A 27,827-nucleotide genomic window follows, 5' to 3' on the forward strand; every position below is an offset into this window, starting at 1 on the left:
GGTTAAGCAGTGGTCCCGGGTTCGAATCCTGGACCAGGACGAATTTTTCTTAAACTGCGAAGTTTCTGAGAAAGCTGTATAGCTTTCCTTTGTAAGCCGTATGGCTGCATTTAGGTGGATGTCAAACTTTCCTTTACAAAAACTTACTCCACCTTGGTGATTTCCCCTAAATCTGGTCGATTAATCTTTCTGTTTGTGTAACGCACCAACCCTAGTCCCTTCTACCACTAACGACACCGGACAGGTCCCATTGGTCCGTTTAACAACCGCGTTTAAATCTCGCACAAGTACAACGGACATGCCATCCATCAGTACGGGCATGAAACCTATAGCTGCGGGTGGACGCCTACCCTCCTCCCTCCCACTATTATCCGCTACAAACCTGTGCACGCATAACTCCGGTCATGTGCGCTTGCTCATAAGGGACAGACGCGGTCGAAAATGCCCCTCTGAAAGCCCTTAATCTGAAGAAGTGATATTGGCTCACGCCGCCGTTCTAAGCGGGCAAGTTGCTGATCATCCGGAAGGGATTCGCCACTACTCGACGAGCTGTCACTTGAAGCGTTAACGGCGGTGGCAGCAGCTTTTCATCGTTTTCGCGCTAATTGGCGCTTCTGTTCAGGTTGACGCTTCAACTCTAGCTCTTCTTCCTCCAAACGAATGGCATGCATCCGTACCCTCACGATTTAAAACCTGAAAGCCCTTGATCTCTATTCTCGCGTACAGACATGTCGCTCGCTATCCGTTTCCTTTCCCCTTCGCAGGCATCTTACTGTCTGTGTAACGCGTCAACGCAGAGCCGAACCATTCGATTAAGGATGACAGGCGAGAAAGCGAACTGAACCGTGTCATTTCTACGTTTAAATCTCCCGCCGGCACAACCGGCATTTCATCGGTAGCGGCATGAAGCTGTAAGCTGGGCGTGCCATCCCCGCTCCTGCCACTTCCAAACCGTCCACGCATAAACCGGCAACCGGTGATGGCGCATACTTGGGCGTGAAAGACACCGTCGAAAATGTCGCTCGGAAGGCCTTCCAAGATGAAGAAGAGCTACAGGCTCACGCCGGCGTTGCCACTGGGCAAGTTGACCTTCAACTGTGAAAGATTCGCAGCTACTCGGCGAGGTAAAATTTGAGCGGAAACAGCTGCGGGTTTCGGTCCTTTTAAGACGCAGCCCTTTGGCAGCCGTTACCTGGGCTTCGCGGGAGCGGTGTCTGTTTATGTCCACGTAACCGAGTGACCGAACGCAGCAGCGACGGCAGAAAGAAAACAGAAAGGAGCGTCTGACGAATGATCAGGAGGACGGTGGCACGAGCAGCTATGGCGTCATCTCTCTCACTTCCTAGCCCTCACACTTGTTTCATGCGAAACCGCCAAGGAGCGCCCTCCCCGCTACATTTTCCCCCGACTCTGTTCTGTTCGCCACTAATACAAACAACGTGAAATTTGCGCAGGAGGTTCACACACGATTTGCAACAACATGCGCGCTGCTCCCCCGAGCGGCTAATCCGACCCTCGCGACATTTGCGCGGGAGGTTGAAACACGCTTTGAAACAATACGCTGGCTGGCGGTGGCGACGCGCGGCGAGATAGCAGCAGAGTAGCGGTCGCCACCATGTGTTCGCTGATTACGCGATCACTTCCTGAGACATAGAAAATATGCCCCGTGACCGAGAAGACTGCAGCTCACACTGCGCACAAATTTTGTTGTTGTAGTTCTTCTCTTTCTTACGGACTTGCTGATAACTCGCCTAGAGGCATAATCTATTCGGAAACAAGTTACCACTTTACTGCACGTATCGTTACGGGGTGGCGAGGCCACACGTGCAGGAGCCTAAAGCGGAAGGTGCGTCCACTTTGGGTTCCGTTTCCAGACTTACTTTACTGGCAGAATCTCGAGAGAAGGAAAAGAAGGAAAAAGAAGATACATAGAAAAGAATGGAGAGGGTTGCTCCAGGCATCCGCCGCCACGCAAGCGTCCTTTTCGGAGCGGGCGGCGTGGGAGAGTCATCTTCATTTCTCAGCGTTCCCTCACTGCGCGCACAACACACACGCACACGCACACACACACAGCCGGTCGCAGCCCAGACATAACTCTCGTGCGCCGGCGTCCTCGGGGAACCAGACGCCCACCGAACGGGTCTCCCCGAACCCCTGGTGGCCGCCCCGAAGAGCGTCTGCGGCGATCGCACGAGGTGTCGAGTGACGGGGCCCAGGCTCTTCACGTGACTCGCTGGAGGCAGGCAAGCCTGTGTGAACTTCGTCTGCGTGTGGCGCCGACGTCTCCTCGGTCTTGTCTCTCGCGTTGTCTGCAGCTTCTTACAATAATACAAGTTTTGCCCTAAAGAGTACAGTAACCGTCAGTGCATTTTTACGCCCATCCACGCTCCTGTTTATTTTTCGCAATCATCTGATAGCGGCACTACCGCCGTTAGCAGCCGGCTGCGCAACTTGTCAAAGAGGCATCGGTGGAGGCGAGGGGGAAAATATTTGTGAAAGAGGTGTCAGCGGAGGTGAGGAGGAGCCCGGAGCGGCGCCGAGTTAATGGGCATCACCGGAATGAAAACTTGGGGGGCTAGACATATAGTGCTTCGCAGTAAAACAAAAATTTACCGTCCTTTCCGAAGGAAAGTTGAGACAAGCGCGAAAGCTAAAAGTGCATCCAGGTTTCGCTGAAAGTGGGTATAACCAATCGTCAAACCTTCGAAGACCAAAATCGCAAACGGAGAACGAACTCATGCGACGATTTCTCGCGCACCAAGAAAACGCGCGTCTATAGACGCGCGTTTTCTTGGTGCGTATCGGTACACATCTAGTTTGTATACAAACTAGATGTGTACCGATACGTGGTTTATGAGATAAATGTATACAATAATACACCTTATTTATGATCGTTGCGTGTATGGTCTAATCTAGAACCGTTCCTTTTTGCGATTTTAAGACAACCGTTTTGACACAATAGAAGCCCGGTTTCACGCATGCGCCGTGCGTCTAGGGATCTTATCAGAACTTTTCGGTCAACTAACTGGTCTATGGGAAAATGCATTAGCTTTTTGGAAGAACGCTATCGGTCTCACTAAGAGAGCTTTTGCTTAAAAGGCATCCTTCAAACTGAGGTAAATATACGCGGCGCTCTTGTAGCAATGAAACACCCTTCATGCTTACAGCTGCTAAAACGATTTCCAATCCAATCAATCCAATCCAGTCCAGCCCAGTCATTGCTCCTCGCGCATGAGCAGCACGGCTCTCCGGGAGCCACGCGAAACGGCTATCAAGTTGCTTCGGCGCAGCGTAATACTTGGCTACTGCCCAACGGAGGCGCACAGCTGGGCACGCGCGGGAGCCAGTGCTTCTGCCGCGGCTATGACGTCACTCCTCTGTATCGCGCAGACCGGCGAATGTGCAGACCCTATTCTCTACACAACCGTACTCCAATTGCCAACTAGATTGAATTTACAATCCAATACAATCCGATTTAATCCAATACAATCCAAATCCAATCCAGGACAATCCAATCCAATTCAATCCAATCCAATCCAGTGCTCCTCGCGCTTGCGCAGCACGGCCCTTCAAGGTCCACGCGAAACTGCTCAACCTCGGCCAGTGTAGCTTACGCTACAAAAAACGGTAGCATTTCGACTGGCGTACCCGCAAATTTTCCCGCCAATTTTTAGCGGACCTACTTGGTAGCCAGACCAGGAATGTCCTCCCCGCTAAAACAGCGGCTGCAGGTGGTCGCCAGTTTATGTCACACCTTCGCCTAATGTAGACAAGGTTTTTCTTTCTTGTTTTTTTTTCTCTTCGTTCGCGTCCACCATCCTCCCGGCATCCCTCCCTCTCCCTTTGTTTCTGTAGTCCCGTCGCCGCCGATTTCTCCGCCCGACTCGCCGCGCAGAATACGCGCGCGTTTGTGGCCTGCGTGCGCGCGGCATTCACTGTGTTTATTGTTTTTTTTTTTCATCCCATTCGCGGGTACTAAAGAGGAATGCGCGCCGGTTTCGGAAGTTTTCAAGTCGAAGTTGAAATCACGTTCATAGACATGCGTTTTGCATAAGCGCACCGTCCGCAAGCTGGTAGACCAACGACCTTGCCTTCTTCCTCGATCTTCCACGCGTGCACCGGCAAACTTCTTGTGGAAGTGTCACGTAACAAGATATCCGTCTTTCCCAGATCGTTCCCATCCAGCACGCGCTGTTCCACATTCCCGAAAGGAACAGCACCTCGTTCCACGACCTCGTCTTCTTGGCTGCCCTGCCTCCCCTGGGAGTGGCCAACTTCCTCGTGCAAAGGTTTAGAGGTGAGAGCAGCGGCATGCGCTAAAATCTTAAAAGAATTGAGAATCTAAATTTTAAGCCTTTAAAAAGCCTGCTGTCGACTTCCTGAGTCGATCCGGATCGAGCTTATTCTGGATCGGGCGCTGCTACACGGCAGTTTCAATCGCGATCGAGCTCGATCCCGCTCGACTCAATCCTGGTTTCTCATGCGCGATCGAGCGAAAGCGGCGAAACTCTCGTCCCCGCTCAGTAATGGCACAGAAGGTGACAACTTCAACTAACGCCACAAATTGTGTCAAATAACTTTACCTAAATAAGCGTGCGGTAACATTTACATAGTGACGTATACCTACGACCACGCGAAGTTACCAGACGCCGGCCGCAAGTACACTGTTAGCGCCATCTGACGTACACGAGTGCAACCAGTGCAACTTCTCGATCGCGATTGAAACTGGCCGTGTAACAGCGGTAGTGCGTCGAGCACGCTCGAAAACTCCATCCCGATTCACTTCAATCGCGATTGACAGTGCCCGTGTGGCAGGTATACAGGGTGATCAAAGTTAAGTTGACAGGTTTTTTTTTTTAATGAGGCGCTTATATCTCGTAAAGACCACGTCTGCAGTGAGGTATGCTTTATGGGGGGCACAGAATGAGATATAAATTGATGTCAGTGTCCAAATTAATTGAAATTTACTAGTTAGCTTCTTACTGGCTGTGGTAAGCAGGCATGTTCGTATTGAAAAGTTCGACGGCGTCGTGTTTCTACACTGTTTCGTTTGGTGGAATTCTTCTAGCCCATCCGTACTCCTAGATACCGAATTGCAAAGTTAAATTGCCGTTCGCAAGATAACGCATGCAAGGCCGCGAGAACCGGCCAAAGCTGCTCACTTTTGTGATGTGCGGTGTTTAGTTTGACAGTGGGGTGGAGACATAGGCAAAAGTGGTAACTTGCACCCATTCAGTGTTGGCTTGCGCAATCGCGAACTGCGGTGGTCGGAACCGCTGTTGTTCCGTGATTCTAGCAGCCGAGAGTGAAAGAGAGGCAGTTATCACTTTTACCTATGCATCCGCCCAGTTGTGACAAAGGGGAGGAGCTTTACGCCTGTTCTCGAGGCCTTGCATGCGTATAATCTTGATTGATTGTGGGGTTTAACGCGCCGACGCAACGCAGGCAATGAGGCGCGCCGTAGTGGAGGGCTCCGGATTAATTTCGACCACCTGGGGATCTTTAACGTGCGCCGAAATCTCGAACACACGGGTGTTTTTGCTTTTCGCCTCGATCAGAAAAGCGGCCGCCGCGGCCGGGAATTGAACCCGTGACCTCAAGCTCAGCAGCGCAACGCCTTAGCCACTGAGCCACCGCGGCGGGTAATTCCGCCAAATGAAACAGCGTAGAAGCTCGATTGCGTCTACCTGTTCGATGCAAACATGGCTGCTTACTGGAGCCGCTCAAAAGTTAATTATTCAATTTTAATTAAGTAGGCCACCGATATCAGTAATTACCGCCTTATTCTGCGCCCCCCCCCCCCGGCGCATAACCATATATTGTAGAGGTGGTCTTGATGTAGATCTAAGCGCATAATTTTTAAAAAACCTGTCGACTGAACTTCGACCACCCTGTATAATGCCGCGAACCGTGTATGGGTTTGCTTATTTATTGTTTCTTTTTACTGCCGGGCCATGCCCGGCAGTTTTGATTTGGAACACGCAAATATGAACTGGAACACGCAAAATCAAAGAATATGGATAGTTGAGGTAAAATAATGGCTCGCCAGTGGTATATTTGGAAGGGAACATTTGCAGTTTCGTTACTGTAAGAAAGCCACGTGAGAAGTTCACTTACACAGAAAGAAATCGCGCTCTTTGTGTGTTCTGGTTCATTTTTTCGTAACCGCCTGGTTGGCTTAGTGGCTAAGGCGTTGCGCTGCTAAGCACGTGGTCGCGGGTTCGATTCCCGGCCGCGGCGGTCGCTTTTCTGATGGAGCCGAAAAGCAAAAATGCCCGTGTGTGCGAGATTTCGGTGCACGTTAAAGATCCCCAGGCGGTCAAAATTAATCCGGAGCCCTCCACTACGGCGTGCCTCATCGCCTGCGTCGCGTCGGCGCGTTAAACCCTACAATCAATCAATCATATTTTCGTGTTCGCATTTCATTTTTCCGTGATGTACGTGACACCCCGATGTAAACTTTGCAGCCTTTTCGGGTTTTTTTTACTATCTGAGTTGACTTATTCCTTCCAGGAACCACAATGATGAGGCAACAGATAAAGGCAAGCGAACGAGTTCTGAGCTCCGGGACCGACTACATCCTAAGCAACAAGGTAAGCCGCTGAGCTGCCTAAGGCGTAAAGCATTTTCTTTTTTTTTTTGCCAAGCCTGCCTTCACTACACTGGGGAAAGTCAAGTCCAGAGTGAGATCTTGTTAAGGTGAGGGAGGAGCAGAGGGCACCTTGGAGCATAAACAGGGAGGGGGAAGATGACGGCACGTACTATAGGCTTGGAAGGCAAGTCGCTTTCAGAACGAGCAAAAGCTCGGCCTGGCTTCGTAGGCAAGGTAGAACATCTAAACAACACGCTTCACTAAAAAACTCGCTTTGGCTCGCTATTGCAGTTCTAAAAAGCAGATGTTGCTCTTTAGCTTTTAACGACGTCTTTCTTGGTATACGCAAACGCGCAAATCGGGTCTGTTTCTCTATCTGTCATTCGATTCAACCACCCGATAGAAAGTTTAAACAACTCTTCAGCAAGCATTTTACATAGGCAAGACTATTCCAAACTGCTAAGAACACTGACATACATGGGTTATACATTTTCACTTTATGTAGCGCCAAAGAAACACCATTTCTGTCTGTGGCAAGGTGTCAGCACAAAACAGAAGCAACGTTTTTAAAGACGACAAAGAGAGGCTACTTCAACGCGAAAATTTGGTCTGTCTGTATGTCTGTTTGTCTTTCCCTATGTAACTCTCAAGAAAATTTATTAATAGCCGATACAAAGACCCGCTGTGCTCAATACTACACGGGTCGCCTAAACCGTACACACTACATGTGTCACTTCACTCACTACACCACTCACTACACACACAGTTCACTCCACAGTTCTCCACAGTTCACTAGTACTCACACTATTAGAAGCACAATTACTCTGAAAGACCACTGTAGGTCACATCCTCGAAAGTTCACGACAACACGTCAAGATCAATACAACAGTCAATAGGGTAGAATAGACACTTCTATTTGTAACTCGATTCAGCCATCCGGCCAAAGTGAAACCACAGAAGTGAAACAGAAGTTGCACAATAGGTTTATTTACCCACCGCCAAATCTAAACGTTTAAGTCCGGTGGCAATGTTCATACTTGTCTACATTGTTGAACAGGAACAGATAGTACGCAAATGTTAGGCAGAAAATCAATACATAAGTTATATTTGCAGTGTTCCTTTATAAAAAATTCATGGATGCTTGACTTCTGCGATAACAAATGAAATCATCCGCTGGGTAAAAAAAGATTCACTTCGTCGCTTGCTGTCGCCCGCGCCACTATAGCTTCTCGCGGCATTTTAAGAAATCAAACGGCAACAGTTACGAAAGCTTTACTAGATAGGTTCCACGTTCCGCTTGGGACGCACGTGGAGAAGGGCAACGTGGTTTCATAAACGTTGAAGTAGGGCGCCTCGATTCACGCGCGTCTCCGCCGTATACGACAGCGCTGGAATCGAGGCACTCGGCCTGGAGCAGTGGAACGTGGTGAATTTAAATTGACTTAGCAAACCTCCCGCGTGTTTACCTTGGGAGGAGCGCGACGGTAGAGGAACAGCATGAGAGGTGAGCGGGAAAGCGAAGGGAAGCATTGACTTGGCAAATGTCGACGAAAGACTATGCCTTTCGTCGACATTTGCAAGGCAAGGAGCAGATACTCGGTAATTTTTTAAGGGTATATACACGTTAAATATATTCTTACAAAAGCAAATACAAGCGCGCTAAAAAGGCACGTTGCACGCTCTTCCCCCTAGTACTGCTCGAGCAGGAAATTCGCGTGAAATTTGAACTGAATTGAGAAAATTGGCATTGCATTAACCATACGAAATGCTATAGGGCAGTGGAAGAAACCGGATGTTAGGAGGTGAAGAGAAGAGATGCAGTTCCGTTGCAGCGCCGGACGGCCGAAGTATACCGTCTTTCGGCGACATTTGCAGCAGAACAAGTAGATACGCAGTTTTTTTTTTTTTTTGTATTTTGCTCCTTACGTGACTACGCAGTGGTACAGAGTGGCTGTGGACTCCGGCACCTGCCTCCTGAAGCGCGTGACGCTGCTGCCCAAGAACGAGATCGTGGCCGTCGAGCAGTCCTTCGCCGCCTACAATTCGGAGTTTGGACACTACCTGTTCGCGCCCACGCATCCCACCGCGCAAGAGTTCCACGGAAACGCCACCTGCCGGATCGTAACGGTAAGCGGGACACTCGATTCAGTAGCAGCCGTAGTTTAATTTGGCAGCTAGTGTTAACTGATTCACTAGAAAATGGAACTGAAATATTAAATTCGGGATTTTGATGTCCCGGAGCAACAACCAGGCTGTGGGGCGGCCATAGTTGGCGTCTTCGAATAAATTCAGGCACCCTAGTTTGTTTGTTTTTCTCTTTAACATTACCGAAGTTTCATCCAAGCACCCTGAACAGGAAAAAAGATAACGTAATGGTGTTTTAATTTCTCTGAAGCAGCAACATCCTGTGCATAGCCCGATGACCCGAGTGGCAAAGTAGCTTGTTCCACGAGGGAACTAACAACCCAGAAATATGGCTCCTGAAGCTTCCCGACCTGATACGGGCACGTAATAGACACGATCATCTTGACACGAGCCAATAGAGACATTCCAACACCGTTTCATAATGAAAGGATATCTTCATATACCTTTCTTTTAACATGTGGCTACGTACTGCTTCGAAGCATTGCACTGCATTTTAGCCTGGAAAGATTGGCGTTCTTCGAGATGTCTGTGATTGCAAGGTTAAAGAGTAATGGTGACAGTACGGCTCCTTGCGGAGTGCCACGACTGCCTAGAGGGAATGTGTCCGAGACAAGCTGTCTAGATGAATGGCGGAAAGGACATGCGGAAAGGACAGTGATGTTTGATCCCCAGGGCGCGAGATTCGAAGTGGCATCATTATCCAGCTGCGCTTCCGGTTCTGTGGTGCAGGCGTCCAACTGACGTAGAATGGTAAAAAATTCCAGTAATTGTTCCAGCATTTAAACCAAAAGTATTCATGTTGTGGGCAACTTTGGCTGGCGCCTCAGTGAGATGAAGAGGCATAAAATGATCTGTGTTTTATATTGCCGACTCTTCCACGCCCTTTCTTCGGTTACAACTTGGATTCTGTCTTAGGTTGATCATTATTACGTTATGTTCCCTGTATAACTAGCTGCCATTGTATGTCCTCTTAGGCAATCTGTTAATAGGCAATGTAATGCTAGCGATCAAAAATGGCGGCTCGCTCGCTCGAGTATACGTTTGAATCACCCGCCTCCCACGGGCGTACTGATTGGCCCGCTGTTATGTTCCCTGTATAACTAACCGCCATTGTATGTACTCTTAGGCAATCCGTTAACAGGCAATGTAATGCTATAATAGCGATCAAAAAATTGCGGCTCGCTCACTCGAGTATATGTTTGAATCACCCGCCTCCCACGGGCGTTCTCATTGGCCGATGCCCCCCTCACTCCGCAGAGCACGGTGGTACAGGAGGTGCACCAATGGTTCAACCCGTGGCTAAGCCAGGTCATCCGGCTGTACATTAACCAAGACTACATCGAGTTCGACTGGATCGTCGGACCCATCCCCATGTCGTAAGCGTTGTCACTGTTCCTGTCGGCCTCTTTTTATGTGGGTTCAACGAAGAAGGTGGTCTGTCGGTCTGTGTCCCACTGTCGCCGCAAGCGAAAACGCTATTAGACTTTATTATGATACTCCTTATATTGAAACATAAAAATGACTCCCCTGCAATGCGTGTGTTATATGATAGTGAAGCCGACATTCAGAAGCTCGGTATATAGCGATGTTTATGGTTATGTGGGCTTTTATAGAGGTATTTAATAAAGGGTATTTTGGGTCATCATACTTTGACGTCAATTTTCTTATATTGTCTATGGAAAATGTGCTATAATCGAAGCATTTGGACTACACCAGAATTTAACTCTCGCTACCGCGGGAAAATTGGCCGATTTTTAGTTGTTCAAGAAAGCGTTTTTTTTCTGCTAAAAAAATTGGTTAAGTACTAAATACAGAAACGCGAAATGCAGAATATTTACGGCCTTTCCAATGACGCCAGTTTTTTAAAAGTTTTCATATATCATAGTTGCGAAAAAAATATCAAAATCGAAATTTTTGTCAAAGTGTCGAAAAAATGATAAAAAAGGAGTTGTATATAACAAACCACCGGTAGTAGAAAGAAATTAGAATATACGTTTTGTAGGGAAACATTTCAAAAACAGGCCCTAGAAAGAATGTCGACGTGTGCGGAACAGTTTTTCAGATATCAAAAAAATGTTACAACGCGCGGTGCTCGTGTCATGCGGTGAAGCCCAACCTCCAATTCAAAATGTGCAATTTCGGGTGGTTCCATGGAAGAAATCTGGCGGTTTAAGATTATCAGAGGCACCAATTTTCCCCCACATAAAGTAAAAACATCTTGTCAATGGCTGACTTTGAATTTACAGCCAGCACAATATTTGGGACAAACACGCGATGCGGAAAAACATGCATGAAGTTGAAAACGGAACTCCGTGGTTGATGCTTGTTGACGTTCACGTTCAGTTACCTCTAAAAACATAAAGTTGAGATTTATTATCATCTTCCGACTCGCAATTGTAGCCTTGCTTGCAGGAATGAGGTGCGATGCGCTAGAATCGCGCCCTGCAAACTTTGGCCGAGTAGCTGTGGCGCGATAAAAAAAGATCAGCACTACGAGCTTCCTCCATTGCAGCGCCATCTAACATTTTTGAAATGAAACAGTACAAAAACTTATCCGAAACTGCATCCGATTAGACAGTTCAACTAAGCAGCAACACTAGACCTCCGGAGATACCCTCGTATGGAAACGAAACGGGAAGGGGGACAGCTGGCAGTGTGTAGGGCCGGTTTGAAGCGCTGTCCTCATCGGAACAGATATCTGGTGACTGGGTGTGATCTTTTGACTTGCATCTGAAGTTCTTATCGTAGAAATCGGGTTAGGGTTCGGTGAAATCAGGAGCAGTATGCTTTGTCCGGGGATCAGTCGCAGACGCTCAAGGCGTCATGGCAGGTAGCCTTGAAGTTGGGTAACTGCGTAGTAGCGCTAAATATGAATTTCGCGATGAAGAAACGAAACCGAAACTGTTTTAAAGTGTTTTAAAGTAGCTTTCCAAACAGGCACTGCTTGACATTTTAAGCCGATTTCTGGGGTTATTACTGTCGGAGTGCAAACCTGACGATTGAAAATCGTTTGCTGGTTCATCATTCATGCCCTGATAACAAAAAAACTAACGCTGATGCAGAATAATTACGAGTGGCACACATTCTTCGTTGGTAGCGGTGACGCGCGATGGCCACGCCCCTTTTTACACTCAGGTGATTCAAACGAGTGTCAAAAATCACGTTTTTGTTGCAAAAATGAAAACAAAACTGATTTTGAAAGGCCACTTTCTGATCTAACTCCAAACACCTTTACTTGTTCGAGCAACGCCTGGAAAACTATGAAAAGGTGCTCCGAAAGTATCGTTCAAATTGAACGATTTTGAATAGGCACGGTAACAAAAAAAGTTAAAGGGGTCGGGTACTGTCTAGAGTCCATAGGTAGTCTTTTCCATAGAGTTATTTAATCAAATGTCTCAGTGCCTTCCTATTTTAAATGTCTACCCAGCACTGTATCTGTCGACAGTGAGGCCGACTTTAAGGAGGCTCTGTGTACAGCATCACGGCTTAAGCATTTATTCGACAGTTGCCACTTTGGAGTTATTGCAAAACGTTTTGTTCTTGTACGGATCCGCTGCCCTTCCGCACACTTGGAATCTGTTATAGCAAATCGCAATTTTTCTGCCCGCAGTTAAAAATTAAAAAAAAAATGGCGAGCGCGTGCCTCGCGGCGACCGCACGACAGTTTTAAAAAACCCAGGAAAATGGCGAGCGCTCGAGTGTGCGTGCCTCGCGACGACCGCCCAGCGTCCCCGGCGCACGTTTGTCAAGTCAAGCTTGCCCACTTATGAAGATTGGCCAAGTATGCCCCCCTCCCCCCCTCCTACACACAAAAAAGAACTCGTTCGCCATAATCATGGATACGCTTTCTCGGAACGAGAAAGACTCCAGCGTTCGCCGTAATTCTGGCAACGCTTGCTTGGAACGAGAAAGACGCGTTATAGCGTACGCCCCTCCAAGGTGTAATGTCCCATAATTATCGCTTCCAAACAAATGAACTAAGCTCACACTTATAGCAGCAATTATGAAGTAAAGGTCGTTGCGGCTGCGAAGAAGCAGCAAATTGGCTGCAATCGTGGTCTTAAACCGCCGTGGTGGTCGTGAAGGTTGCGTCCGCCTTCACTACCTTCAAGTCTTACGGGTTAGTGTGAGCTTCCTTGCATTTTAGATGCAGGGCATCTGATTCACTCGCCTTGTCCCTCCGGCGTCGTCGTCGGCGGCGTTGTCCGCCCCTCCCCCATTCTCCTCGCCGCGCCAGCTGCGCTCTCCGCCGATCACCCCCTCTCCTCTCCGTTAGCGAACACTCTCTCGCGAGGGGCATTGGATTGGATTGGCTTGGCTCGGCTTGGATTGGATTAAAGTGTATTGTGTTGGATTGTGTTGCGCCATAGCCGCGGCAGACGCGCTGGGGCCGGCGCATGTGCAGTACTCTCTCTTCCGCGGTTTCCTCTCCTTCGGGCGCGCTGCGCATATAACCGGTGTGCCGTTCTCCAGCGAAGCAACATCCACGCTTGGCTCAAACACCTAGAGTCCACGCCGCTTTACAAGTACGCCAACGTCGTCATCGACTGGGACCGGCTTACGCAGTCCCCTCAACGTTATGCGCGCTATAAAACGCGGTCCCTTCGCCGCTGCGACTATGCGTCGCATCTACACAGGGGTTCCCGCGAAGGGAGGTGGGAGTTTTCTTTTTCTTTGCAGGGAGCAGGTAGGTGGCTGTTCCCTACATGAAGATTGTAGGGAATGGGATAAACCAGGACGACTAACGAATGAGACGAGAAGTCTGCTCTTTTCTTTTTTTTCTCTGTCGTAACGTTCACTAGCAACTCGTTAGGCCCCGATCTATGCCTGAGCCAGTCCAATTTCGGTATAATGGTCATCTACTTGCCACATTTTTTCCCGCTTCCATATCTTATTTGTGCGGAAGCGTCATTTAACGAAATTCGCGATGTAACAAAGTTTTTCATGGAAGCGAGAATTCGTTAAGCGGAGGCATAACTTTAAACCACAGGTGAGGAACACAGAGGTATAAGCGAACTGTAATTTTTCTTTAGCCTCCGTTGCCACAATCTCTATCGTACATCGTGAACCCGGCAAGCTTCGAAGGCAGTTTTATAGGACAAATAATTCAGTGTCGGTTGACACCGCAGCGTATGCCTGAGTAACTATGCACACTAAGATTTGCAACGCTTTGTTACACGAAGAGCAGTGCATTGTATGCGTGACGTCGGTTCATTTTTTAAAACAAAACTGTCATAACCAAAGTACTATTACTACTGAGATTTCCTCGAGCTTCCTTGGAAGTAAGGCTGCTATACTCGGGAACAAGTTACGAACGGCATGTACGGTATCACTCCGCCTGAGCGACGGACCCGAACGTCAGCGGGCGCGTGCTCTTTAAAAGGAGATTGCTGTGAATGCGTGAGATCATCTGCCTTTTCTCACGTAGTTCATTTGTCGTCGCTGCAGTAGTTTATAAGCATATTCAGTTAAAAAATCGCGAAAACGGCTCGTGCCATGTTCAAAACATTCCCTGTAACGCACTACTTGCGCCGCGTGGAGTAACATCCGGCTGCGGTGATGAGGCAGAGCAGGAACTTCCTTTGCCGTTCTTAACTTGCACCCGAGTATACTCACCAGTGGTTTTTAAGCGGGAAACAATGTTTTCTACATTTTGCGCGGTGTCGTCGTCTTGTCGGACGATAAGCTCTACTGTGGGAGATCCCTCGGTCATGATCTTGGAGCCGGTAGTTTTTGACGTAGAAGTATACGTAGACGGTGTTCGCATGCAGTAGAAGGGTTTCGGTCATCTTGTCAAACAGGATACTCGCGGGCGGAAGTACGGGCGTTTGTACGCGTAGACAGACATTAGATTTTTGCAGACGGGAAAGTATGGCAGCCCTTTGGGTAGGTCCAGACCACTTCAAAATGTTTATATAACGTACCGGCGGCACATAATTATTATATCGGATATATGACACCATTTTATGCCGATTGAAGGAAAGGTGAAACTATCGAAGAATGCAACTGGCAAGCTGGTGAAAAGGCGAAGATACCTGGCGGAGCGACAGCCTCCCGTCTTTCAAGATATAATTGCATTCATAACATACAGTATTGGTTATGCAATGGACTGTAATTACGATCTCTCGGGGCTTTTGTAAGAGTTTTTTTCCTGTATTTTGTCTCAAAGACAAATGAAAACCACTTCTTCCAGGCCATCAATACGAGGCTACGACGTTGTGACACGCTTCAAGTCCAATCTGACCAACAACGGCGTTTTCTACACGGACTCTAACGGCAGACAGACCTTGCAAAGAAAGTAAGTATAAGAGAACTGCTGTACATAATCTAAAAAAAAGAAGCAGCCTCTTTCCTAATTACTGAGTCAGCCTAATTTACTGAGCCTGACTTCCACGCTGAGTCTGATGCACACATGCTTAAAGGGACCATGCAGCACTTACCATCGACTGATCGGAATGTATTTTGGGATAAAGTCTATTGTCCCGGCAATCTCCTCCCCCAAGGATCATGAAATCCGTTCACTATCACCGAAACTACGCGCGATGAGAAATCGCGCATAATTGTTCCCTCTCAACTCGACCGCTGACAATGCGACGAAAGCTGCGGGGAGGGGGGGGCGGCTCGCGGCGTTCTCTTCAGCGGCCTTCCATATACAGGACGGAAAGTTTTCTCCTTTTCTCCGCAACGTGGAGGGGACTATTTCCGGTATGGTGCGACAAAAAAAGCAGGCATGGCTGTCTGCTCGCAAGCGCGCGCTCAGGCTGGTAAGGCGTTTTTGAAGCAATAAACGTTTGTTGTCGAGTGTTCTCCTTGAAAGGGAAGTATTGAGTTCGTCACTCAAACTCCGCGCGCACTCAAAACAAAAGAAACGCCAAAACTGTGCGTACCGGTTCAGGCATAGAAGAAGTTAGTACACAGCGCCGACGACGGCGAATCGTCGCAGGAAATGCGAGAAATAAGCCGCGAAGTTGACCCGCGACCGCCAATAGGACAGCCATGGCCGCAATGACGTCGTTTGCGCCATGCTGGGGGTGCATAATGAGGAGAATTGAAGAGAGCGCGGTTGGTTTTTCTGCGTCTTTTACAGCGATTTGCGAGCTAACTGCTTCACCGACCATATTTAGGGGAAATCCCCAAGGTGGAGTAAGTTTGTGCAAAGGAAAGTGTGACATCAACCTAAAAGTAGCCATACGGCTACAAAGGAAAGCTATACAGCTTTCTCAGAAACTTCGCAGTTGAAGAAAAATCGACCTGGTCCAGAATTCGAACCCGGGACAACCGTTTAACCGGAGCAGTCGCTCTACCAACTGAGCTAACCAGGAGGCTGGTCGTTTGTAGCGCGAGACCGAATTGATCAACAACTCAAAGGTCAGGTATTAATCGACCATATTTAGGGGAAATCCCCAAGGTGGAGTATGTTTCTTCGAAAGAAAGTTTGACTTTGTAGTCGTATGGCTGCATTTAGGTGGATGTCAAACTTTCCTTCGCTAACTACTTCACGTGCAGGTGTAATATTTGGCTTCGGTATTCCTGGCAGTGATTTCATTGAATTGCTGGCGCCCGTACACACAGGTCGAACCGAACACACCCTTGGGACATGAGCGACAAGAACCGCCGCGAGCGCGCGCTGGTGCAGTCCAACTACTACCCCGTGGTGTCCTGGATCTACCTGCGCGACCAGGACCAGAAGCTCCAGATGAGCGTGCTGCCTGACCGACCGCAAGGGGGCACGGCCTACCACAAGGGCACCATCGAGCTCATGGTGAGCTCAGAGCCTCTTTTATGTGTCATTTTGGGCTGCTTAGAACTGCTCCAAAGCAGCTAGCTCCCTGTTTTATTTTTAACACGAAAGTGTTTTATGCCCGGGTACTCAAGATCTCACCGGCGTCATATCCGTCACGAAAATGACGCCACCAGAAAAATCTCCAGCTGCGTTCCAATTCGCGGACAGCTTGATAGACAGCTTACGAAGCAGTCTAACTAGACATCTAAAGGAAATATTATTATTATAATTCTTTATTCGGAAGGGGGGACTCAAGGTCTAATCAGGGATGGGGTCCCTGTGGACTTTCGCTTGTACCACATGTAGACGCTCTCACCTTCTTCTAAAGGAATAAAATTGGAACAACGCACACACACACACACGTACACACGACGCACACATACACACGTAAACCCACACCCGACAGCCTCGTAGCAGACATGTTGAGAAACGCAAGCCACAGGTTTCGTAAATAATATTACCGGTATTTTTACAAGGCAGCGTCTGGAACCCCGCGCGGGGCACGAGATTTAGCCCCCTCGCAGCGGCTCCTGCCCTGCGTGACGTCATAAATACGTCATAGTGACGTCATATAGCCGCCGATGCTGCCGCTGCTGGCGGTATGGCGTATCCGAAAGTGCCGAAAGCCCTGAATGCCTGAATTTCTTGGGTCGACAACGTAGATGAAGCAGAGTTGATAGAGTTAGAAGCACTATCAGAATGTGCGAGAACTTTGCCGTATGCGGGGACCAAGCCAGCCTTTGCCGATGGTGCCTGCCTCTATGCCGATGGTACCTGCGTTAGATCTACGACATCGCGCAGCCGAGTGGCCCCGTTTGAACAACCCACATAAGAAGACACCGTCCGAGCGTGATTATGTGAGCCTGCTGCGGCATGTCCGCGCGGCGGCATCTGCTATCAACAGTTTGCACCACGGCAAGTTCAGAATGCTTAAATGGGTGGCCTGAAATCGGGGTGTGTTTTCAAAATGACAGCAGCGCGGAACAGTGCTCAGGACGTAGGCTAGACGCGGCCACTGATATTTTACTGGTCGCATGTGCGCATTACAAGTGCAAACCACGGATAGCTAGAAAAGGTAATCATTGGTGTTCCCACACATGTACCGCGTACAACCCAGCACAGTAGTTTCCCCTTTAAGGAGATTAGCAAAAAAGACCCGAAAATCGGCAGTTTGTCGCGTTTTTTGTATATATTTTCGAGTGGATTGAATTGTGGCTTAAAATTGTTTACCCGAAATACGTTTTGTGCGCGGAAAAGTCTGGTGATCATGAGCTTCTTGCATCATAAATGCATGGTATTCAGCGCTTGAAAAGATTTTTCAGAAGAAATTATTGTAGCTGTAGTGGTGAGCCATTTCACTACAGTAAAATGTGGCAGAAATACATCTGCGATACAAAGGATGTGAAAGAGTGAGAACATTGGCAGTCTCGTATCCCGTGGCCCAGATTGTGGCTGGGTAGTTTCCATCATGCATTCAGCTCCTCACATTGGCACACACATGATGCTATGACAAATTAGGAACTGGGTCCTCCAAAAGGTACACTAGCTAGGCGCTTCATGCCATAGCTGCTGCATTGGCATAACCTTCACGTCTCTGTATATGTGGCTATGTTGGCCAGATTTTACTGATTCCCCTCATGCAAAGGGACTTAATTCAGGACACCCAGCCGATAGGGTCAGAGAAGAAGCTGTACAGACGGTAACAGGAAGGGTATAACACTTGGCCGACCATCATGTCTCCAGCATATGAAAACCCATGGGTTCTACGCAGGCACAATAGTCAACGTCAAAGAGAATCTGAAGATGTGCCTGGGACGTGAAAGCCTCAGCGGGTGGTTTGTGTCCATGGGTATGAGCAGCGAGCACACTGCAAATGTAATTGATAGGCAAAGGTCAAGGCTGTAATGGTGCGCGTTTAACCAAAAGAAATGGTGAAAAACATCCCAATTTCAAACTGCATTGATGTAATATGGGCACGAGTGACGTCATATGGACGTGCACTGTAAATGCAGTTATCTGTGTGTTAACTGTACGTTAGCACTCATGTGATACAATCAAACGGAATGGAGGCCCCACTGAAATTGCCCAGTTATGCTTTTTTTGCGGTGGGTTAGGTTGGTGGCTGTAAATTGCACAAACAAGATTCTGTGATGTCATAGAGAAATAGCTGGAAAGTGTGTATGGAACTTCCACTGCTCTACACATTTTCTGTACTATCTTATTTGTTTGAAGTTTACAATAAAATTGATGTCATTTGTTTTTTGGGCAAAGAAGTCTTTTTAATGAACGAACCTTGTATTTTTTCTTCGTAGCCTCTGTAACAGCCTGCCTACAGTGCCCCTAAACAGTTGTCGCTAAACAAATGCCCACTTGCCAGCCAGCTTCAGGGGCTTGTAACGATTTACTAGGATTTTTAATGGCCAACATAAATTCCAAGGAATCCACGGTGGTACACTCTTTTTTGACTTGGTCAGTGACTGCCTTACTGTTTCTTCAAACAATGCCTGACCAGACGAACTTTCGTCGAACCCTTGACTACTCCAGGGCAGTGCAAGTCTCAAAATAAGTTTGACAGCAGGACTGGACACTAACACAACCAACAGGCTTCATAGGTGGAAACCAGAAGCCCACCCACACAATGCCATGCAATAAACCCATGCAGTGAGTCTCTTGATTTTTATGCGAGGCATTCAATGAGTGGGTTGACTAGTGAGGTTAGCAGGCCAGTTTGGGCACAAAATACTCACTTTTGTGATTTCAGACAGCTCTCAAAGGCCTATCTAGATGTCTTTGTTTTTTTTCGCAAAAAAAAAAAGTGCAAGCTCACAGTTGGGGATCTTGAAAACATTGTTTAGCCTCTCCAGCAATTGTGCGAGCCTGAGGTAATCCTGCCTATAGGTGATCCTCATGTTTGCTAGCTCCCACAGCAAGCAAATGAATGCAGTGACTGAAAAAGATCGTGGCCAAAGGGAGAAAAGGTGGTGGTTCCTGAACAAACAGCCCTTGATCATCAAAACAGCAGAAAAGACCGCTGATGACTCTGAGTCCTCGGCTGGGGTGTCGAAATACCTTCTGGCCTACGTGTACAGTGCATTCACAAACTTTTCTTTAAAAATCTTGTGATTACACACACTCCCTCCATGGAAGGGGTTTGTTTCCGGCAAGGTGGTTGAGTTGAAATTTGTGATTAGTAACAACATCAACTCGCCATTCGTCCCTTTCATTTAGCATGCTTCCGAGCTTCACTTCAAAAACCATACTTTTTCTAATTTACGTATAAATGGATTGATTATGGAATATTCTCTTATTTACCTCTGCTCAAATAAAACTGTGTTATACCTTAAACGCTGCTGTGTCCATGCAGGCGTAACATTCTTCAATGGTGTTGTGTGGGGTACATTAAGCTCAATACTAATTAACTTAAAACCAGGGCAAGTGAAGTTTCCCCTATTGTTTCAGGGTATCCAAACTATTTATAAATTTTTGTAAGCATTCTAACTGTCTACCAATACTTTGGGGGTAACTCAACTCAGCTCACCCTTTTTTCCCATGTCTTTATTATTGTTGTGCTCTAGAAACACATTCCCACCTGGAACATGCGTGCTGAATTTAGGGCCCAAACCATTATTTTGCTATTTCACACGATTGCAGCTGTATGAAACATTGCTTCTGTTTAGTTTTAGCCTATGATTTCCAACAGGTCACTTAACTACAGTCAAAACCATATTAGAACATTAATTGCTATTTATAACAAACAGTATTCTAACATTTTACATAAAACATTTGGTTGTTACCTCACTTGACGTTTTTGTTACACAGCCAGCCTGGTTCATATTTATCTAGGTGTGAAGGACATGTACACAACAAATGCCTTACTGCAATACATTTACATGCCCGTCTTACAGCAAATCAGTAGTGACAGAAGCCACACGTTTTGGCTTTCCAGCAGAGCTTTGGTGTCAACAAAAAAGGAATCTTTCTTGGCTTCTCTGCAGAGCTTTGCACTCAAGCAAAAAGATCACTTGGTTGTTTGGCTTTCCTGCAGGACTGCAGTGTAGTGCTAGAAGGCATCACTTGCTTATTTGGCATTTTTTCTGTGTATTGTGCCAAGAAACCCTTGCGTTTTGTTTGGAAAAGGAACTTCACACCACAGACTGTGCAGAGAAAGTAGAGCTACTCACTGACTTTTTTCACAGCCAGGGAATTTTGATAGAATCACTTGTCATTGACAAACACCATGTTTGCTTTCTGTCTGAAGGTGTGAATCTGGGCGAGTTGGTTTATATTTTGGGGAAAAATACAGCGACAATAACAGTACTGAAGTACAAGGAAAGGTGCTGTGATGAACAGTGTCCATGTGTTCGCAGCTTTTTTGTCCAGTTCCTTTCCTGTGTTTTTTCATGAAGCCTTGCTACAGTGCCTGATCAAGCCTATTTTTGTCTAACAAAAATGTCAACAGCGAAGCACTTATCAATGCTCACATGCTGCCCATTTAAACCAAAGCAGAAGTACGTTCACTGGAGTCATTTTATTGTTGAAGCCTTCCAGGATACATACAGCTTTCAGCTGTACTGCAATATTCACAAACACCAATAAAGACATTCACGTCCACATAGGTGTCCTCGGCTCCAGTTCCTGCACAAGGTATTAAGTACTCACGGGAGAGGATAATGTCAAGCTGTACAAGAACCATTCCCTCGTAGATGTGCTCCATAACCTGTTTTTTAGGCTTGTTAGCTTAAAAAATAGTTTCAGTGCCCTGTTTTTCTTCAAGCTAATTACCACCACCAGAGAATGTGCTTTCTAGCAGTTGGGCTCTGCTGGGTATGCATCGTTGGAAACAAAATATGGGACGCTGCATTATGGCCCTTACGACTAAGTATAGTCACTTAAGCAATTAGCCGAAACAGTTTTTTACACAGCACAGAGTTAAAAAGCAAAATAACATGAAATATCTCTTTGCAATTAGAAACTTTTACTGTTCACCCCCCTCCCCCAAACACAGAGCAGACAATTAACAGCTGTGAACACAAGTATTAACGTCGAGTTGAATTCCACAGGGTGCTCCGGATGGGTACATTGATGTCACAGTCAGTCACAGTCAATCAGAATTCGTGAATCCTCCGTAAGCCTGCGAGAGAAGCTCTCACCATTACTGGCCATCCAACTGAGTGGGCATGAAAGTATTGTTGTTGGTTATGTTGACTTCCAAGCCAAACACGAGTAAACAAAAAACTAGCGTACCAAAATACATAAACAGAACAGATGCAGGATGAAGTTTTGTTGACTAACCGGGTTGAAGAAGGCACTGGGGCAAAGGTTAGGGAACTAAAATCCATGCGGTAATTGTGAAGGAAGTTATGAGACGCTGCCAGACGATCAGCTGGTGAGGAGGGAGGGCTATCCTATCTATCCCTTGCTACCTCTTTACTATAATTGAGCAGATAGCAACCTTTCATTAAACTTGCTAGCTGGCAGTTCCACATACCCTATGTAGAAAATTTTAAGGTAGACAAAACGTTGCTTCCTGTGCATTCAATAATGGCTGCCTACAGATTGCTTAGAATTCGCAGCTCATTTGAAGTCTTGCATATCATGAAAGCACAATAGTATTATTCGAAGCAACAAATTCGAAAAACATAGATGAACAACAAGAGCCACTTGTTTACCTTGAGCACACCAAACTTGAAAGCACTATTTAACACAAGTGTCAAGCTTGGCAGAAACGGCGATCTTATCGGCTTGACTTCTCCCGAACTTGCACATTTGGAGCTTGAGCCTCCTTGCACAGGAAGCCAGCCAGTGAGCGGCTGGTTTCAGCGATAGCTAAGTACCTATATTGCCCATGGACGGGCGGCTGCTGGGCTCTCCCATTCACCAGGCCACCCACTAAAGTGGAGCTGCGCTCCCTGCATGCAGCGTGCACGGATCGTTTCGCGGGGTAGTAACGTTTCTTGCAGTGCCCCGGGAGAAAAATTGCAGAACAGGCTACATGCGAGGACGGATTGCGTTCGACGATGCCCTGCGCTACCTGACGATACTTGATTCGTGCACACTGACGCCGCTGACACTGCGTCGCTCGCGTTATCACGTCATCAAAGTCAGCTACCTCGTTAGCCACGGCGCAAAGCGCTGGAAAACTGATCCGCACGTAATACGTTTCACGCCAGAATCAAAATACAAGGCTCGGAATGCAAGTAGCGATCGGAACAAGTAGACAACGAATGCAGGAGCATAAAGCCGATGGCACGCGAACTGCAAGACAATATGAAGCTAGCAACATATTTAACAGCAACAAAAGGAGCACGGAAAAAAGCGGGGCGAAGCAGCTTGCCAAAATAGGATGCGTTAGGCTTACCAAGACTAGCAGCAGCAAGTTCACGAGAAATACTCAATAAATAACTGCAAACAATCCTCCCAACAAGAAAAAAGCGCCGCGAGGCAGCCGCTGTGCTAGGCGATAAGGATGTAACGTTGCGCAGGCTTGCGGTTGGAGCCAAGGCCGGAATCCCGCATGGCGCACACACACGCCGTTCCTTCAAATGTGCAAAAAAAAGTGACGCCACAGGAAGTCACGTGACTAGTTTAGTTTGACGTCACTTCTACGGGGCAGGAGCCACCGCGAGGGGGCTAGATCTCGTACCCCGCGCGGGGCACGAGACTTACCCTTTTTACAAACGATACGTAATTTAAAAATTAAACAGTCATCTTAACCACTGGTAAATTAAACAAATATTTTAATAAAAGGACAAGTGCTTTTATTCCAACATTAATAAGCAAAAAAGTGGCGCTGGCGTTACTTATTAGTTTAGACAGGAAGGTGGCCTGCATCGTTGCTGACTTTGATGCCGTCTCCTCGAAGTAGTCTTCGTTGACTGCTTCGTTAGATAACTGGAAGGGTGCTTAACATGGCGGGCTGTCTGCGAAGACGGCAACGAAGCCGTCTAAAGGGGAAATTGGAACGCACCCCCATCGGCGCGGCTCCGCCCGCATTCGAGCCCCGCACTCTCTTGCCGCAACTGGAGGTGCTCAGCGCTATGCCGACTGGGCTCTGAATTGAAACGCAAGTAGGTTTATGAACGCACCTTATATCTTTACCACTACCCTCTTCTGCATTAAAATGGTGCTGCCGTCTAGGAGAGGCGAAGCGAAGTAGTTCATCATGACGCTAATGAGCGCCGACAGTTGGCGCCTCGATGCCAGCGTCTTCATGCACACGGGACGCGGGTGAATTCAGGCACCCTCCCCCACTCACTGCTTTCGATTTCGGTTCGGTGTCGGTTCGGTTTCGTTCGCAAGGTTTTCAAGGGACTGTGGCGCGTACAATCCAGTGTCTAACGTTGGTGCGTCGAACGGTGCCATACCGACGTAATATAAACAGCGATGTGCAAGTTCATATGGATGCACATTAAACATTTAAATGCTCCTGTCAAGACACACTTCACTTTCGTGTTTTACCGATTCCTGAGAGAGACATCAACCACATTTTTTGTAGCAAAGCTTTACTAGTCTTGTGAAACCGTTTCAGCGTCGCGGGGAATTTGACCTTCATTTGACCTTCATTTGATTGCAGCTGCGCATCACGTGACTCTCCGGGTCTAGCTCCGCCGACGGCCGCGTTCGCAAGCCGCATTCGCCGCCGCTGCCGGCTTGGCGCATGCGCTCTCCGCAGCTGAGTCGTCGCCTGACCACGTGACTCTCCGCGTGCATGCGATCTTGGCCGTGGATGAGATCGAGGCCGGGCCGTCTTCTCTGAGTGTGGGGTGGGAGCGGGAGGCCCTGAGCCGTCATTGGCAAGCGGAGTCAGACCACCCCGCTGATATCGCGCGGCGGACTGCTTCCCTGGAGAGGGTCCGGAATGTCAAGCGTGCGAAGCTATACTCGGGAACAAGTTAAGAACAGCAATAGCTCATGTGCGGTATCACTCCGCCTAAGCGACAGACCCGGATGTCAACGGGCGCGCGCGTTTTGAAAGGGGATTGCTAAATGCATGATATCGTCTGCCTTTTTTTACGCAGTTTGTTTGTCGTCACTGGGGTCGTTTACAAGCATATTAAGCCCAAAAAAATCAGGGAAACGACTCGTCCCATTCAAAATATTCCCAGTAACGCCCTACTTGAGCCGCGCGGAGTAACATCCGGCTGCGGTGATGAGGCACAGCGGCAACTTCTGTTGCCGTTGTTAAGTTGTAACCGAGTATAGCTTCGAAGGCTGAAGAGCGAGCTGGTCGGCTCGGAAAACGCCGGAAGCAGGACTACAACTCTCGACAAAGGCAGGCTTCGGACGAATAGTATTGCAATTACAGCTAAACCAAAATTTACCCACGTGAAACCATGACTTGATTGATTATGAGGTTTAACGCGCCGACGCTGCATGGGCGATGAGGCGCGCCGTAGTGGAGGGTTCCGGATTAATTTTTGACCACTTGGGGACCTTTAACGTGCGCCGAAATCTCGAACACACGGTGAAACCAAGTTTAACGAGGCTGAGCCAATTGCTTTCGCTTTGTATATAGTCAGCTAAACTGAGCGGCAGCCATTTTTTCCCATAAAATTTTTGCCCTTTTTGCATATAGTACAACTGCTCCGCGGGTAAAACATCACTGTCTTTGATGCAATCATATGGAGGGCATTGCGTTCACCGCCACATCCGAGTTCCATTCAGTTCTATGTGTTCTTCCTCTTCCGCAATACCAGGTGCACCGGCGTTTCACGAGCTTTGACAGCAAGGGCACAGATCAGCCCCTGAACGACCTGGGCATCGACAAGAAGGGCATCGTGGTACGCGGCCGGCACCTGCTGCACCTCGGTTCGCCCATCGTGGCCTCGCAACGGGTCCGCCAACTCGCAAACTCCATCGTTCTGGCCCCTCTGCTGACCTTCTCGGAAGCCACGTCACCGAGTCTGCGATCTCTTGAGACGCGAAGCGTAAGTCGGCAAGGGCGCGGCCTCGGCTACGGTACTGCGTCGTGATGCTTATCAGTACGCAATCATCCGGTACAGTCTAACCTCGTTATAACGAATTAGTATTGGGACAGGAAATTAGTTCGTTCTATCCGATATTCGTTGTAACAGTAGAGCTAAAAATTGACTCTAACAAATCGAGCATCTCACTCGCGCAAAAATACTTAATACAAAAATGCATTTTTTAAGGCGCTGAATACACTATGAACAAGGTAACCCTGACCTTACCCTTGTTGCATTTCAACCTCACCGAACCGGAACATGAGCACATGAAATTACAATAGAACAAAGTTCACTTGACGAAATAGGCCTACGTCCTTATTCGTTTGATGAAGGATGTAATCTTCGTCTGGTGGCTACTCACAGCACTGAGCCGGATGAAGTTTTTAGCAGTGTCCCCAAACAAAAGGGCCTTTATACTTCTGCAATTTCGGACGGCGTTTTTTTGTTTTTTTTTTTTTTTGTCAAGTAGCTTCTATACTCGGGAACAAGTTAAGAACGACAATAGCTCATGTACGGTATCACTGCACCTAAGCGACAGACCCGGCTGTCAACGGTCGCGCGAGCTTTGAAAGGAGATTGCAATGAATGCGTGATATTGTCTGCCTTTTCTCGCGTATTTTGTCTATCGTCGTTGCAGCCGTTTATAGCCATATTCAGTCCACAAGATTACGGAAACGGCTTGGGCCATGTTCAAAATATTCCCAGTAACGAACTACTTGCGCCGCGCGGATAACATCCGGCTGCGGTGATGAGGCACAGTGGCAACTTCTTTTATTTATTTATTTATTTATTTATTTATTTATTTATTTATTTATTTATTTATTTATTTATTTTTTTTGTTTATTTATTTATTTATTTATTTATTTATTTATTTATTTATTTATTTATTTATTTATTTATTTATTTATTTATTTATTTGTTTCTTTGTTTGTTTGTCTTCACAAAAGTGGCAGGTGACCAGGGTAAAAGCCGTTCTGCGACGGCGTGAGGGTTCCTCGGCCACCCGCGGCAACGACTGGCGCCGATCACAGGCAAACACACACAGCCGGCATGAACAATTTCGTGAAATATTCAAGATTACGCGAGAGCAATTATCAAAACAACACTTACACAGCTACAACTGCAACTGCAAGTACGATAAATACGGGAAAAAAGTTTACAAATACAAGCACTAAACAAGTTTACATAGTCTCAGAGCTTGACATAAATCAAACAAATCATAATTATACTTTGCAAAAATTTGCAAAAAATACAGGCACATCTTGTTCAGGTTGTAGAAGGGTGGAATAGAAAAAGAAATACAAGCATTTAGGAAACGATGCAAAAACTATATGAGAGTTCCGCGAAAATAATAAAGGACAAGACAGTTTTATAGAAATGCAATGACAGAAAGTAATAAAAGCACCTTCGTATTCCGTTGCCGTTCTTAACTTGCACCCGAGCATAACCCTCCTGGTCAAATATTTCTTCGTTATATCAGATATAGCGCGCGGCTATCGCGGTTTTAGTTTCGTTATGAAAGAATAAGTGTCGTTGAAATAAAGCGTGACCACCCAAAGTTTGTATTTAGTTCGCTATAGCCGATAATTCGCTATATCAGTGTTCGTTATTACGAGGTTCAACTGTAATTGTATTAACTTCAGGGGTGAGATTTTCCGTTTCAAAAAATGTTCATTTCACGTCAACTTCAATCGAGACATAGTGAATGTCACTTCCGGGTCCTCTGATTAATACACGCACAAATACCGACACGCCTATTTGTTTGCTCTGCGTCACATGCGGATCGTCTGCTTTCAGCCAGTCAGGGACCACTCAAAATGGAAACCATGAAAACGAAATGAACAACAATGAAAATATGAGAACGACATAGCCACAACGGAACAATTTAAGCGTAATACTGATCCATGCTCGTCCTGCAGGGTACTCGTCTGCACACCACAGGGATGTTTATCACCTTCGTTACATTTTCCTCCTTGTTTGAGAGTTCATCGATAAATTTGTTTTTAACTGAAAAACAGCCAGAAGGTACAAAAACTCAACTAAATCGCTGTCGAAACGACGGTGGGGGAATGCGAACCTTTCCAAAATCAAGTCTGACACCGAGCGAACCAACCGAAAAGAGAGCACTCTTTTTATCGGAGCAGTTTACTGCACCGCTATTGTCCTCTCTAGTACATTACTAATGCGGACATTCCACCGTTTTTTCTAGCGTTCAACCATCGTCGTCGTTAGGCGGAGGGGAGCGTTTTCAGTCTAATTTTGCACGTCCATGCCCACTTCTCCAATTCCAAACTGCTTCTAGCAGGCCGGAATGGCGCATCCGATAGACGTCGGCTTCACA

At 47.2% G+C, this 27,827-nt stretch overlaps 1 protein-coding gene across 1 annotated transcript in view; it reads left to right on the forward strand.

Annotated features, from left to right (window-relative positions):
- LOC144137890 (lysosomal alpha-mannosidase-like) overlaps positions 1–27,827 on the forward strand; it is an 83,032-nt gene that overhangs the window by 43,468 nt on the left and 11,737 nt on the right. The window contains exons 18-24 of the mRNA XM_077669905.1: positions 4,171–4,297; positions 6,514–6,593; positions 8,531–8,719; positions 9,995–10,113; positions 14,931–15,035; positions 16,310–16,499; positions 25,217–25,447. Coding sequence (XP_077526031.1) covers positions 4,171–4,297; positions 6,514–6,593; positions 8,531–8,719; positions 9,995–10,113; positions 14,931–15,035; positions 16,310–16,499; positions 25,217–25,447 — 1,041 coding nt within the window. The remainder of the gene's footprint in view (positions 1–4,170; positions 4,298–6,513; positions 6,594–8,530; positions 8,720–9,994; positions 10,114–14,930; positions 15,036–16,309; positions 16,500–25,216; positions 25,448–27,827) is intronic.

Source organism: Haemaphysalis longicornis, unplaced genomic scaffold (genome assembly GCF_048455015.1).
Source record: "Haemaphysalis longicornis isolate Haplotype H1 unplaced genomic scaffold, Haemaphysalis longicornis Haplotype H1 scaffold_5, whole genome shotgun sequence".
NCBI lineage: Eukaryota > Metazoa > Arthropoda > Arachnida > Ixodida > Ixodidae > Haemaphysalis > Haemaphysalis longicornis.